This window comes from Dermacentor andersoni, chromosome 1 (genome assembly GCF_023375885.2).
Source record: "Dermacentor andersoni chromosome 1, qqDerAnde1_hic_scaffold, whole genome shotgun sequence".
NCBI lineage: Eukaryota > Metazoa > Arthropoda > Arachnida > Ixodida > Ixodidae > Dermacentor > Dermacentor andersoni.
The window spans coordinates 147,656,021-147,672,422 of NC_092814.1; the positions used below are offsets into that span (position 1 = coordinate 147,656,021).

Here is a 16,402-nt window from a genome sequence, read left to right on the forward strand (position 1 = left end):
GCGGAAATAATTTTCTTAATTCAATTAATTTTTTTACGATCAAGCGCATGTACACCTTCACACGTTTGAGCCATTTCGTCTAGTTTGAGATATTCCCGATATATTACCATAGCATTACAAGATGCCGTGATGCTAAAGCGCTTCATTCTGTTACAGAACTGTTAACGCGAGGCATTCTTTGCCTCTTACCAGAAACTTTGCGGTGGCGCGATCCCTTCCCGTCTTGTGTTATAGGGCTTCTTCAAAAAAAAAAAAAGAAGTTACTGCAGGAACACCCTAGTGGAACTTGTCACGTGGTGCGTAAGCATTCATTCTCATCGCTCATCTTGCACACGTATTTTATAATTGTCCTTTATCTTGATGGGGCTTAAGTAATGCAATAATTCATATTAATTAGATTTATGTCGCCTTAGATACCCTTAATTAATCCTGATTAGCCACAATCTAATATTAATCATTGAAAATTAGGGTTACTCATTCATAAATAGCCTTAATGAATTTTGGTATTTAATCATTATAGCCTAATTTCTATTGACTGGCTAATAATTTTGCCGAACTAATTAGCCTCACTATTTCAATTACCATCAATTAATCGCCATTCCTTTTATGTAATTGCATTGTAAATCTCCGTTAGGCTTCCCTACCATCCATTAGTCTTAATGAGCCCAATTTAGGTTTAATTTCATCGTAACTAATCTTATTATGCTTTTATTAACCTTAATTACTTCAGGTACCTCTTCAGTACCCATTACATATGTATAGTCATAATCATAAATAAAAAATTGGCGGGGCGCTGCGAGCGCGCAAGCGAGCGTAGTCGCATATTCGCAGTGCTCCGCCAATTCTTCCCAATTTCCCGAAAACGCTTTCAAAACGCGGCTCCTCGACCGACCAGTATACTTCACCCTCCCTCCGGCGTTCCTGTACAACTTTTCGGCAGAGCTTTTGCCTCCAGCTCGGCACTGACAGGCACCGAGAGGCAAGCGTATACCTGCCGTTTCGGCGATAAGTGGAAGCTTTAGCTCCGGTGCTCCTGTCTAGATACATGCTGAAGGAGAATTCGTTTTTCACGGCAACCACTGCAAATTTGACGAAATTTGTTGCATTTAAAAGAAACACTTAAAATCTAGGGACTTTTGATTTACAATTTTTGATTTAGATCAACTTCTTATTAAAAAATTAGCAAATATCGAACATTTTCATAAAACGAAACTATGATGTTCACAACTCTAACTCAGCAAGTAAAAATTATATCACAATTCTGGCGAATTGCATATGGTAGTACATCTAAAGCGGACGAAATTGATAAAATTTTTTTTGTAATATCGATATACAGCCTTTGCAGAACCCTTGTACTCAACGTAACAAATTCACGTAAGATATAAATTGACATATCGCATTTGTCCGCTTTGAATGCTCTAAAGGATGCCGTTTACGGAACCGTGATATCTCTTCTTGATGCAGAGCTATTAATTTATTAACTTCGTGTGTCTATATTTTCAAACTTTAGAATTTTTGAAAATTCTTTTCGTGAAATTCAGGCCCTAAATCGAAATCCCGTTTCCAACAGTCACTAGAATTTAACTTTCTCTCTCAAATGCAGCAAATTTCATTAACATCGGTCGAGTGGTTATCTGAGAAAAGCGTTTTTGCGCTTTACATGTACTTGAATAGGCCGCGTCGGTGTTGGGTCCGAGCTAAAGCTTCCTCATCAGCCGAAAACTGCGGCGGCGATCGTGGAGATCAACGGCGAACGGAGCTCCGCCGGCTCCGCAGCGCGCCTTCCGGTTCCGGTGCCCCGCTCGCTATCGTCTGCTCCCGAACCATCCTCTGCCGCCTGCCGAGCCGCATGCATGCCGCCAGCAGCAGTTTCTTCTGAACCGGAATATCAACTGCGATGTCATGGAGCCAACCATTCCTTGCATCCCGGACCAGACCGCTAACTCGACAATCCAGCCAACCCAAGTGAGAATGGACACTACATAGACGAACAACCAGTCGGTGCCAACATCGAATTCTCCCGAACTCATGACCGCACAGGTAATGATGGACATTACGGCCTCGCCAATAACAAGCGCCCAGTCACCGCTACAACCTACTGCCTTCGAATCAATGGCCAGTCATGTCACACACGGCACATTGGTCATTCGATTTTGTTCTCCCAACCCATTCGACGTACTCAACCCCAGCAACAACCACATAAGTGACAGCAATTCTGCCCCGACAATCACGCCACACTTCCAACCCATGGCAGCAGCAACGAAAACGCACCAAAATTCAGAGGTCAAGTTTGAATACTTTTCCGCCACCTGTGACTCGCACATGCCATACGGTCCTCCTCCGACCTGCGGAGCGTTTCGCCGTGTCGAAAATACCTCACGGAGCGCTGCAGGATGGTGTACTGGCTATCGTAGGCACTCAATCCCAATATACCGCATCCGCATTCAGCCCGAGGCGAATTTAATCGCCATTGACGGATGGAACGCCTGCCTCATACCCCGTTTTCTCGGGCTAAAAACTATTCAAGACGGAGTTGGAACTTTCGCATTCCCTCCGTACGAAGCAACGCCGCCAAACCATACCATCAGCATATTTCGTAGTTTCGACGTTAAAGACGACGCACGCACGCCCGCACTACGTGACCTACTGAGTTATTGCATCTTGTTGTAACACTGACGTAACACTTTGCTTGGTTGCGTTGTCGCAAGAAATAAGATCAGATTGTTTTGAAATTTCTTAAAGTTGCGTTGCTGTCCTGTATGTAATCATTTCTGCCAAAATAAGTTTCGTCGGTAATTTTTACGTGTCTATTTAGTTATTGCCGAAGAGTTCGGTGTGCGCATTCGGGGGCCATTTGCGCTTTTACCGCTTTTCTGGTTTTCCTGAATGAAGGTGGCGAATATACTTCTTTTTTCTTATTATCGGCTGCTGTGCGCTCGTGGTGCTGTATCTTTGCATTGTGTTACGTAACACGTAGCTAGTCATTGTGCCAGAGGGACCCAGTGCCCTATGAGGCGTACTCATTTGCTTTAGTTCCAGGTACCTGGGCACTTTGACGTCCTAGTAAATAGAATCGAACTTAGTCCCCTCCGCATCATCTTTCTCGCCTTTTATGCTTTAATTCACTTACTGCCGTATAGTGGGTCAGGCAGTGGTCTGGCAATTCCCCCTTCGTGCCATTTTTTGCAACTCATTAGCAACGAGGCCACGGCGACCGCATTTCGATGGGGGTGAATATGCGAAAACACCCGTGTACTTAGATTTAGGTGCACGTTAAAGAACCCCAGGTATACTCGAAATTTCCGGAGTCCTCCACTACGGCGTCCCTCATAATCAGAAAGTGGTTTTGGCACGTAAAACTGCACAATTTTTTTCATTAGCAACGATTGAACACTATTTACTGGAATGCCGACGTTTCTCCTCCCTGAGAAAAATGTCATTGGAAAATAGTGCGACATCTATGCCTGCCATTGAGCACTCCGGTACTGCTGTCTTTCGGAGCGTCTGGGCCTGGGCACTCACACAGGAATGTATGCATAGCCATAGAAAAATTCATTATTGAATCGAACCGATTTCATTGCTGACTGTGTTATTCATTTTATTCTTCCTTTAATGCCTCATTTATTTCATATACACTTTTTTTAATGACTGTCTACTGAATCGTTTTGAACTTTCCTCGCTGTAATTTATTGATCAATATTATAGATTTTATATTTATTACCTTAACACATAGGTAGAATCTGCCGGACTCTTGGCCAATCCCCGTGAGTGGGTCTGCGCCAAACACATCAAAGTCATCATCATCATCGTTATTGAACCTCGAGGAGGCGCCCGCCCCCGCTACACCTCCTCCTGGCGCGGTCGAGGGAGGCGAGTATAAATCACGCAAACGTTCACACCGCGGAGGAACAGCGTCCGCAGTGACGTGCCCCTATCGAGAAGGGCTAAATCCGGTGCAGGTGTACCCGAGTATATGACGTGCCTTTCTGTTTTGCGCAGGTGCGTCGTTTTTCAGACGGCTACAAGATGGCGGACCACAGTGAGCTGGTGACAGAGATGAGCGTTGTGGAGAAGATGAGCACCCAGGAGCGGCTGAAGCACGCCAAGAAGCGGCGCCAGCAGCAGCTGAAGAAGTGGAGCCAGCACGAGCGCGAGCTGCAGAAGTCCAAGAAGGGCAAGGCCTCGTCGCCGGCCGTCGCGCCGCCGCCCACAGAGTACAAGGTGCACTTCGTCCCCAGCGTCATGCTCCTCGAGGCCGCAGCACGGAACGACGTTGACGAAGGTCAGTACCCCTTATATCGGTCTCGAATCTTTGATGTTCTAATGGAGAGAGGGGAGGCATACTGGCTCGCTGACGGACGGGCACTGGTTCGGCGGCCGATGCCGTCCCCACATGCGGAGAGCATTTCTCGTAGTACATATGCCGGGCGCGAGCAGCCGGGGCTCGTTATGTAGTAACCCCGAATACGCCGGCGGCAGTCTGGTGAGAGTACTTGACGCGCGCGCCCTTGGTGCGTCTTTCGCGTGAAAGTGCTATGTGACATACCTCGTAGTTGGTGCTGACGTCTTGGAATACAATATACCGCATACAGGTAGTATATTGTATTCCACTTTCGTTTCCTTCGTCCACCGTTACCCTGCAAGGAAACTGAAATTAAAATTACTGAAAGGGAAACGATATGCAAAACAGTGAGGAAGCGGAAAGTGGTTACTGCAGTCACTTCGATTGAGGATGCTACTGAGTCTAAAATTGACCATAATCCGGGTGACCCCTTCTCGCTCAGCTCAGGTTATAGCTCGGTGATTTCCTCGATATTTATCCATTTCGCCGAAGTGGGCGAGCTTCGAGTGTCCTCGTTTAACGGCGTTGGAATTCCACTTCCCTTCGCAATCTGGTGCCCGGTGATCCTGCAGCAGTTTGGATGCGGACATGGCACTTAGCATTGTTTTAACACTGATACTATTTCCCCAACGTGCAGGCCTTTTGAGCGCGCGTCATGTGCACACATATTGAGTAAATGTCCGTGAAGTAAGAAGTGCGCTTTTCCCCTCCCTTCGCACTGACGCGCTTACGCTGCACGGACCGCTGGCGCCACTTTTTCTTGCGATAGCAATTATAGGGACACTCCAGGCGCATTCGTGCTGTTGCCGTCGCCGTGATGTTCCTTATAACATCCGAGGGCGATAACCGTCACCACTCATCGTATGATGTATGTGCGAGTGAAAGCACGTTAGGGAAGCCGACGATTGCGGCTTCAGCTGGCGCCGTATCTTGAAATGGATCTGCAGGCGGCTTATACCTTTGTGCCCGCTGTGTTCTCGCCGTTCTTGTGTTGAAGTGATAGACCACACGTAGGTCACTTCGCTCGCTGCTGCTGCCGCGCTTGCTCACACAGCGTTTCGACAGCGAGTGTCCGCACTCATCGAATATGGTGTGTTTGTGTTTGCTTGTGCGCGCCGACACCATGCTTGCTAATTCAGTTAGTAAGCGAATGTTTCCAAGTTTATACTCCCGATAAAACTAGTATCCTTACTTCGTATAGCGGTCCACTGATTTGATATCGCAATCGATGCTTCGCCTTTCGGGCGAAACTGCGAGTTTCGTCATCGATGGTATTGAGATGTAACGATGCCACCAAAGCTTTGCAAATGAGTATGCTTCCGGTAGAATGCTCGAAGCTGGCACTATATGTTAAGACGTGGAACTCTTAATTTCCTTCTTTCTGATCTTACTGTAATGTTGAACACGGACTGCTGCCATAAGCAGCGGTGAGAGAGAGAGAAAGTTGCAGTTTTGCCCGAAAGTCGAAACATCTATTGCGATAGCAAATTAATGCACAGCTATACGAAGTAAGGATAGCAGTTTTATCGGCCGTATAGTCTTGTAAACATAGGCACACTAACTAAATTAACAAGCATGGTGTTAGGTACGCACGACAAAACATCGACACGTGCATGTGTGAGTCGATGACCACGGAAACTCGCTGTCGAAACGCTGGCGTGAGGAAACAGGCAGCAGCAACGAGCGAAGCGGCATTTGTGCTGTCTATCGCTTCAATGCAAAGTGAGCACCGAAAACACACTCCACGCACAAAGCTACGAGTCCCCGACGCACCTAGCCTCTGCCCCCAACGCAGATCGCTCTCAAGATATAGTCCGCGCGCAGCCGCCACACGCGCAGTTGCAGCCGTAGTACAACCACGCGTCCTTCCTTCTCCACCCCCCCCCCCCCCCCCCCCCGGCGCCTCGCAACGTTGGGTGCATGACGGAAGACGGCGCGCATCCTCCCCGCTTTCTTTTCTTTCGCGCGGGCGAGATTTAGCTTCGATCGTCGGCCCCCCTCGCGTACCTTCACTCACACATACAGCGTAGGCCGCGCGTCGACCCTTGGACTTCATAAGGCACTTCACGGTGACGGCGACGCTGACGCCGACAGCGGAAATACTCTTGGAGTGTCCGTATAATTGCTATCGCAATAAAATTGCTGACGCTAGTGGAGGTGACGGGCCCAGCGTTATTTTCTGCCGAGGCAGTGCCGTCGTTTCACCAGTGGACCTCTGTGGCGATGGCCGCCTGCCAAACACGGACGAGCTGCAGTGTGTGCAGTCGCGAGGGTGAAGCGGCGCCTCCATCACATTCCGTGCGAGCAGGAAACAAATTTCGAAAGGCACTAGAATAGTGTGAATTTTCTCCGGTCACCAGAATAATAATACACATGGTCGAGTTATCAGTCATTACATTGGCTAAAGATTATTGTTTAAAGCGACCAAGAGCGAAGAAGAAAAAAAATATCGGCGTATCGCGTGAACTTGTCTGTACTGTCGCTTTTTTTATACCAACATGCAGCTTGTCTTTAATCAGACACGATGCGAACACCGCCTTGCGCATTATCGGGAGGGTACTCATTTATTTCCTTATTCTATCGTGTTCTTATTCGGCTTGAATCTCCTACACTTCCATGTACAGACGCCTGCCTTTTTCCGGCAGAAGCCTGACCGGAATGGCGGAAAAAGGGCGCTTTTGCTGTTTGAGTCGTTCAGTTCAGCGGAAGGCTGTCACTCGAAACAGGGGAAATAAGTGGCAAAGACAACGGGGCAGAGGCGGGGAAGCGCTGCAAGGGGAACTGCGGCCGAATCGAGATTGCGTCGCGCTTGGAGACACCTGCAGCACCCCGTGGAGCGAGGCATGCTATATAGCTGTCGCCGGCAGTATATATTTCTGGCAGGGCCGGGCGCCGTTCAAACCGCAAGCTCTTTCCGGCCGTCGGGAGCCGCGCGGGGATTGGCTGAACAAAGCGGTCGAAACAATGATTGTGACACGTGTAGTGACGGAGACCCCGTCTTGTTCTATCGCGGTGGGTGTTTAATCAAAGGAAAGGTGGCAAAAACCGTACGCATTGGGGATAACAGGAAAGTGCTCTTATTGAAACCGCCACTTTCGGAGAGGCTACTGCCTCCTTCGCTCTTATTGGGATTCGTTTCCGCGCGCTCCTTTCTGGACATCTAGGTTAGCTTATTCTTAGACTTGGACTTTCGTTTATTCATATTTTATTTCGCTAGCAATTATATTGACACTGAACGCGCATTTCTGCCGTCGCCGTGATGTGCCGTATCAAGTCCGAGTGCGATAACATCGTCGCCGCGCGCCGCTATGTGCGAGTGAAAGTGTGCGACTGTGAGCCGACGATGGTGGCTCAGTCTCGCGCGCGCAAGGCACCGAGGGGAAGGAAGTGAGGTGGAGCGCGTGCTGCTCCTGTGGCAACAGCGTATGGCGCGGCCGTGCGGGCCGTAGCTTGAAAGCGATCTGCGATGGGGACACAGTCTAGTACGTGGGCCGACAGCTCCTAGCTTCGTGTGCGCTGTGTTCTCGCTGCTCAATTTTCGCTGAAGAGATAGGCAGCACGAAGGTCGATTCGCTCGCTGCTGCTGCCGCGCTTCCTCACGCCAGCGTTTTGGCAGCGATCGTCCGCGGTCATCGAGTGTTGCCTGTGCGCGCGTTACACTGTGCTTGTTAATGTAGTTAGTAAGCGAATGTTTACATGTTTGTACGGCCTGCATTCGTGTCGTTTAAAATAGCGCAATAAACGCCTTTGGTTTCATGCCATCGAGGACCATCTATAATCGTCGGTGATGACGTGGGCAGCAAGCTTGACAGTCTGCAAGGAGCACTCTCCTCTTCAAAGTCGCCACGTGTTGTTTTGTGTTCGTGCCTGTTTTCATGTAGTTGACAAAAAAAGCGTCGAGGGTGGCTCTTACATTCGTTACTCACTGTTTGATTCTGACAACGGCGAATCATGGCGCATGCTTTTCGACCGATGCAAGAAAACGCTCGCACTGCCGCTGCTGCCGCTCACTTGCTTGCACGCGTTGAACATGTGTGCGGGTATAGCACATCTTTTTCCTTCTATGTAATAAAACTGTTCAGGAAGAGGCTTTAATCAACGTCTAAGTCGGAAGGAACAAAAATGACGCACTCCGATGTGACCAAATGTTTCAAACAAACTATATTTAAGCGCTGGCTTGGAGGGTATGCGGATCATTGGAGATGGGAAGGGAGACGCTGGCTTGGAAGGGATTTTTGTCGTCTTAGTTAACCAGAAAATTACTTGCAGATGAAAATTCGTCGTCGTTTTAGCGCCAGCTGTGATGTCTCTTGACTAAATCAATTGAATTAGTAAGTGGAGGTTTTGAAGGGGCATTTGTGAAGCCGCAGTGAGGGCGCCTCGGCTGGCGCTCGTATAGGGACGAAGGCATGCGTCCTGCTGAAACGTCGCCGCTAATTAAGGCCTTCCTCAGTTTTGATGCTACGTTCTGAAAAGTCCTGGCGACACCGTGCATATATGGTTGCCCATGACGCATGAGGGCGTGGCAGTCTGTGGACACCTTGAAGCTGCGTCGGTGAGGGGTTTTTTCCAGAGTCCCGTTAAAGAATTTGATCGTTGCTGCTACAACGTCAGTAATACTCATACCGACGCGGTTTAATGAAGTGGGGCGCGTATTTAACCTAACAGTTTTCACGGACGATATCATATCATAGCATTGCATCCCCGCTGCGCAGCGGGGATGCAATGCTGTCCAGTAATTCGCGCATGCAGTGCTTGGAGGGCGCGTTGGCATTGCGTCAGCACAGCGCGGGCGTAGCGTCCGCTCGCCGTTATCGGCGCTCTTCGCCACCCTCCCTCCTCGGCGTTTTCGTTCGCGCGGCGTTCCTGCCGCACAAGTGGGGAACCTTTGAAGCACCGCCCCGATCTCTTATTTGCATGGTGCGGAGGTTCCGCGCGCGCGCCTTCTCTTGATCTTGTGTGCACCTGCTGCTTATCCGCGAGGCGCTCCTGTTCTCAATGAGCGAGCTTCGCGATTCTCGGTCGGCTCAGCACGCTTTGGCCTTTGTCGAGTCGAAGGCTATCGGCCGAGTAGATTATGCGATCGGAATATGTAAATGGGTGGCTTGGCCGGCACCAGTGCCCCTGGTCTTGCGTCCCGTTACGAGGCAAGGGAGCGCCTCCCGCGTATCTGCGCGAATGCGATCGAGACCAAAGAAGGCCCGGGTGCGCACTTGTTTTCTTTTTTTCTGGCTCCCTGGCCGCTCGCCGACTTTCCCGTTTGGGTCTTGGCCGGTTTGTTTGCGCTCTCGGCCGCTTCCCTAATTTTCGTCCGGGCCTAGCTGCAGTTTCTTTCTTGTCAGTCCCGCATTCCTCCGTTCTCTGAAGCCGCGCTAAGAGCAGACTTCTGTTCGGGTGGATGACACGGAAGGGGACGGCTATCTCTGCGCGCCGTGACCCCGATTTCTTTACGCGGGCCATATTTCTCATCGTCCCACGCACGACCTCCCTCGGGCGCTTCGCTCGCCTCCTTCGCCTCTCCGCCCTTTTCTGGGCCAGTTTGAAACAATGCCGGCGCGGTGGTCTTTATGTATTGCGTGCCTCGCTCCTGCGAAATGGCGCTAGCGTTCGAACCGCTAGTCCGAACGACACTGCATTTATTTGACGGGCTCATATTTGTGCACAATTATTCAATAAATGTGTGGCGTAAGGGCACGAAGCATATAATAATAATAATAATAATAATAATAATAATAATAATAATAGTAATAATAATAATAATAATAATAATAATAATAATAATAATAATAATAATAATAATTGGTCCTCACGAGGGAGACCAGCAGCCGTGTAGGGTGGAACGCGTCTCACTGCTGTGGCGTTCGTTGTTAGATGTGACAATGAAGGGCAGATGTGTCGGCAGGTATGGCGTGGTGCAGCTTTATGTGGCGAGCCTGGCTAGGGTTGGTACGCTAGACTAGACTGCCATGGAATGCAGCCGGGAGCTCGGTCTCCGCAGCAGAACGTCGTAGCCACAGTGCCTGCATGGGGATATGCCGGAATGGCATATTCCGATGCTCGCTTTAGAGCTTACCGGTACCACGATTCAAAGTTCGTGTAATAATACAGCAGCAGAACTTTACGGAGAGGATGAGTGGGCTCGAATGGCGATAATAAAGTACGATTTTACCGTCGGATGTTTATTGAGTTTCATCGGACATATCGGATCCGTAGTCCTACCTAGGCTACAGTCTGTAATGTACTACTACGAATAACTAGGTAAAAAGTCAACTAGTAGCAATTCTATGAATTAGTAAATTGCGCGTTTCATTTTTGTTTGTTTAAGGGGCGTAGACCTCTTCCAGGGAGTAATTAAGCGCAAGGAGTATAATTGTGCGGTCTGCCACAGCTTACAAACAAGTATTTTAAGAAGTTCTGCTTATATTAAAAAAAAAAGTAAGAACTTAGCTTCGAACATGAAATTATCTCCCAAGACATTTGCGTCGGAGTGCGTTCTACGGAAGCTTTCAACAATCCAGTATTTCCGAACATCAACGAGTACTTGAATATACTGAATATTCAAATTATCGAGTTGAACACGAATTGTTGAGGTATAGGGAACTATTCGTTTGTTCTTGGGAATTTGGATGATTCGCACGCCGCCTTAACTTTGTAGCTAGGGATATCTTGGCATATTTGTCCAGACCCTACTGTTTAATGCTGCTTGCATTATATCACATACTGTACCACAGCCTGCCAGAGAGAAAAAAAAAAGCACGATAAACACGTGCGTGTTGTGTTGGTTTCGCCTTGATCGCGCCTCTTGTTGGCATGGGTGTTGCGAGGCAGAAAAATTGCCTGTGGTTTAGCTCTGGTTAACCCTAGTTGAATTGCGAAAGCAAGAGCTGCATGGCTACGCTTCTTCTGGCGTCTCTTGAGCGCATTGTGTCTTCCTCGCTTCGTTCTGTCGTTGCGTCTCTTTCCCGCTCTCCATAACGACTAAATACACTGAGGCGAAGCGCATATATATAAACCCACCGCGAGGCGACACCTCCTCTCCCTCTACCCCAGCGGAGCACATCTGGGGGAGCGAGCGTACAGCCTGTTTCACATGCAAGCGAAAAATGCTCGCGAATCCTGCCGCCGCGCCGCAGAAATCTGTTTCGAGCGGCGGCACTAGCGGTGGGAGCGGCGAGGTTCGAACAAGTTGGAATTTCATCGCAGCGGCAGAGCGGCAGCACCGCTTCCGAACGGCCCGCTTCGACACGTGACCAGTGGAGGACTAGTGCGGGAAAGCCTGCGCATAGGACGATGTTTATTTACTTGCTATACGTGGTACGGGCAATATGCCAAGAGAACTTTTCAACGAATTGCTAAGCGCAGGATATGTATTTATAAAATAAAGATTTGAGAGGCAGGGACAAAGCAATGCTTATGTTGGTAGTCGCAAACTACCGAAAGTGGCTGAAAGTCCCGTGTTTTTTGCCAGCAACATTGATATTAGAGGCTTTTTAGCTCAGCGGGTTTACGTTTCGCTCCGCTCGCGGTCTCCACCGTTGCGTCCCCCCCCCCCCCCCCCCCCCCTTGTGTCAACGTGGCATGCACAAAACTCTGCCGGGATGTTTCCATACGTCGTGTGTCTGCGCTGGGAGCATAGGGGCAACATACGTGCCCGGGGGTTCTGCGCATCTACTTGATCGGCCGTGTGTTTTACGCACGCTTGTTTCGCGCCCTTTTTCAACAGCTGACACGTACCTGCGCCGCCTTTGCTCTTTTTTTTTTTTTTGGCTCCCCGGGAATGGGTGTCGTTCGAAGGCATATGATTGAATTTCAGTGCGGTTTTCGAGGCGTGGGAGATAAACTAACAATCGCGCCTCTCGACGAATTCATTCAAGATTAGAGAGCTTTAGCAGATCGTTTTCAGGCAACTTTAACAGCTCAGCCTTTCGAATTGGCTGAACACGTTTTAGCTGACATCGCTGTTGAGCGGAGGACACGAGGTGGTGGCCTAATGGCGTTGCGCTGCTAAGCACGAGATGGCAGGATCAAATCGCGACCACGGCGACCGTATGACGATGGGGGCCAAAAAAAAAAAAAAAAAAAAAAGACGCCCGTGTACTCTGTAATCCGTAAATTAATTCGTAATCCATCGTTACGGCGTGCCTCACAGTCATATAGTAGTTTGGGCACGTAAAACATCAGAATTTAATGAAAAGGGTTTTGTTAAACGGACAAAAATCCCTTGGTTTGCGGTGGCATATAGGGGTGATAAATAAAATTACTCCGACAAAGAAAAACAATCTTAATTGTGTTCGCTTATGTAACTAAATTTAGCGCTTGAAAATTCATTACGTGAAATACTTGCAGGACGTCAGTTATTGAGTTTTTATTTATTAAGGACGCGGCTCTACTGCGCAGCATACTTCTGAATCTGGCCGAGCACATATCCGTACTATTACGTCTCAACACCAAAATGTCGTTAATTAGACATTTGCCACAATGCAAACACCCACCCATCCATCAGCGCCTATCCAGACGTCAACGCAGCATGTACACCGACTCTTGACAGTTCCACAAAAGGCCACCACCCCACCATGACCTGACAGCCTGAACTATAGGATGAAATGGGGGCCCCATCCAATGCTACCGAAGAACGACCGCGACCTTGGTTGCTATCCTGCCGCATATTCCATACCATCGGGCTTCGGAGGCAGGTTTAGTGCGGAATGTTGCGAGCATGAGCGCGGTATCGCAGCGGATTCGATGATTGTGATTTGCTGCAGGACAGTCTTCAGATTCCCTAGTCGACGCGCGCCTAGGGAAGACGAAGGTATTAACCCTTTCGGTATCACTGGCGTACCGGTACGTTTCTGCGTTTTTGTCCCCCCATGTCACCAACGTACCCGTACGATCTCCACTCTCTATTGAGAACCATACTGAGAGTGCACTTGCCATTAATCCGTCTCATTTTTCTTCCCCTTCTGAATAAGAAAGAAAAAAAAAACGACGCTGGAGGGTGCGTTCCCTTCGAAAGAACCCGACACTGAAGGGTTAAAAGCGGATACTTTTTGAGCAGTGGGACAGAGGGTCCTGATGCGAACTCGGACGTTTAACCTGCCCTGACATGGAGTGGGATTCCGTAGCTGGAGCCGTGTAAAGCCAATAAACCCTTTTTCCTTCATTCTACCAACCTGACGTAGCCGTCGACGGGCTTGGTGGATTCCTTGCCCGAACGCCACCCTAAGCCGCAATAGTACGGTGCTGCGTTGCGCTACCCAGCCATGGACGATAGCAGAGCGGACATGCATGCAGTACGTGAGGGCGCCCTCTCCGAGCTTGAAGTTCATCGAGCACATCTCGAGCACGCTGCTAAAACTGTCAAATGTTTTGCAGCCACACAGCTGTGCACCTGCGGTGAAACGTTCAGGCAACCACCGCCGAGCTCTGCACCTTTGAGTTGGGCTTTCGAGCGTGCGTTCGTGTCAAGCATCTAGTTAATTGTTCGCGGGCTTCGCCAACACTATAGTGAACTGATTACACGCGACACTAACCACGTGTATTAGCTAGCTCACGCCCACTTGCGCGCTTTTTTCTTTCGCTTGCTGCTGAACGACAGCGCATCACTAAATTCAGCATACTGACTTGTAATAATTATCTGCAAAATGAAATCAAGGTGCTATCAAAAGGAAGAGCGATCGAAGAAACCAAGATAATCAAAGAGCATGGACCAAGCCAATAAGAGCGACAATAGGTGGACGGCTAGCTTATTTATGTACCTGTACTGGAAAAACGTTGACCCAGAATGAAAAAAACAAGGGGGGGGGGGGAGGAGAGAAACAGAGCGAGAGGGTATCCTGAGCCTAACTAGTAGTAAGCATTACGTTAACGTCGTGGACAGCGGCAGAGCGGAGGGTGTTAGAGATGCCGAAATAGTGCACGGATAGGCGTACGTAGAGATTAAGGTAGCTGTAGCAAAAATGGCATCGCTCAACACTGTTCGAATCGAGGGTGTTTGAGAACGCGGAGTTGTAGGAAATTTTCAGATGAAAACGATTCCTGTGAAAATGGGGCAGGGACCATTGAGCATGACCCTTTAGAATTTATCTATCCATATGTAAATTAGGACGTTGTTACCCTACCCAAGACCTCGGCTTTTAGAGGCAGTCAGGGAAACGTACCTAAAATTGGCGGTGCAGATCAGTAAGGGAAGGATGGAAGATTGGTGGGTACAAGTGAATTTCCTTCCCTTTAAAGGAAAGAAAATTTGTTTCGAATAATGTAGCTGAATGTATAAGCTTAATATTTAGATATACCGGTAAGATTTTGAAAACGAACTAGGTGCCATCTGCCACTCTCTGTTACAAAGGCGGTGCTCATACCATCATCGTCGGGACAAGAATATAAATCCATGAACACAAAAACATTCAAGAAAGTGGACGGAGGGAATGTCGTCGCAATAGCTCAATTGTTAGTCTGTGGGTTATGTTCCCACTGGCGGCAACCTATCTTTTTCTTCTACTTTCATTTTCCGTTTCGTTTAACGAGACTGTGAAGTGTATCGCGAACCTAACCATCGTTCTTAATTGATTGTATATATTAAGGTACACAAACGTAGATAATATGCATTCTGTACATTGTAAAAACCACCTTAATTTCTCCTTACCCGACTTTATTATCTATTGGCCGTCGTAAAGCTACCACTAATCGTGCTTCCCTGATTCTGCTCGCAGGTTTGTCAGGATAAATGCCCCTTTGGAGTCGGCCCCATAGTTCGATAACAGCACTCATTGACTTCAGGCTGCTGCTGGGTGACGTCGCTGTTCTTTCCCGCCCGCTATGGGGCTTTTTTCGGGCTCGTTTCTCGTATTAGTCCGTCGTGCCTTCTTATTTGTGTCGAGGCAGCTGAAGCGCATTCTATGGCCACCCATGGATATTCCGCTCGTGCGCCCACTGGCTGTGTATACCGAGAGTATTGCCCGCAACGTGTGCGGGAAAGCTCGGCGGACGGGGCCGAAGGGTGTGAAGCAAGGAGACGGCGCAGTGCGAATCTGTTCTTGGCGTCTGGCCAAACGCTGCGCTGCGCTCGTTGCTTCCTTCATTCTTTCCGTTTTCTTCCGTGGTCCACGAGGAGGAGCTGTGTGGACCGCGCGTGTTCGATAAAGCGCAGTTTCTGACGCAGTCGTTCGTGGCGGGAGCGATATTATTTACTTTCGCTACTACGGGTACATGCACCCCGAAATGTTGTTGATAACGCAGTGCAGTTAAAAAGTTCGTTTAAAGAAAGTTACGCCAAGGGGCCGCGGGTGCGAATTTGGTACCTGACCCAGTTTAGCTGTCTCGCTGAAGAACTTGATTTATTTTGCGGGCGACGTTCCCCGTGAACTTCCTGTATAGGTGGCGCCGCCGATATCATACGCATTGGTAGACGTACACACACTTGCGCTGTCCGGAAATAGGTCGTGCGCGCGCTAGATCCTGACTGATTGGTGTATGTGTGAATGCTTGATGTTGCGCTTTGTAGTGCAGGGCCAAGCGCTGTTGTAAACAGTTATTTTGTGTGTTTTTATTATTCCTTTTGTCGCTTTCTATACAGCGGCTCATTCACATGCGCCTTCAACTGCCCCTGTTAGGAGGGGCAGTCAGGCGAATGTATTCACTCTTATGGTAACGGTTCGTACGCATCATGCGGAGATAAAACACAAAGCCGTTCGCTCGGAAACGGATCTCTTGAATTTGCCACGCTTGGCCAAAGATATTTAATAGCTCAAGGGCGTGGGAAGAGAACGAAAGACAGAGCGCTCCTACACCTGGCTTCTGTACAGTCGCGCGCAATATGACTTGCAACTCCCTTGTTCGTGGTCGAAGGGACTCCAGGGCTGCGCGGCGGCTCTGACATGCGAAATAGCGGTTTAATAAATACCACTAAATGAAGGTGTGTTTAGGTCTGGAACTTACCCTGTGTCTGCGCAGCCGTGGTCTTTGGGCCCCTTCGACCACGGGCACCGGTGTTGCAGGTCATATTGCACGTGACTCTACATTCAACTATTCCGTAGTTGGCAACGCTTTCCCATTGACAAAATG

At 48.9% G+C, this 16,402-nt stretch overlaps 1 protein-coding gene across 6 annotated transcripts in view; it reads left to right on the forward strand.

The window, feature by feature from the left end:
- MYPT-75D (Myosin phosphatase targeting subunit 75D) overlaps nucleotides 1-16,402 on the forward strand; it is a 393,464-nt gene that overhangs the window by 298,632 nt on the left and 78,430 nt on the right. For all 6 annotated transcript variants that reach the window (XM_055062146.2, XM_050192350.3, XM_050192349.3 and 3 more), the window contains one exon: nucleotides 4,000-4,282. In XM_055062146.2, coding sequence (XP_054918121.1) covers nucleotides 4,027-4,282 — 256 coding nt within the window. In that variant the 5' untranslated portion in view covers nucleotides 4,000-4,026. The remainder of the gene's footprint in view (nucleotides 1-3,999; nucleotides 4,283-16,402) is intronic.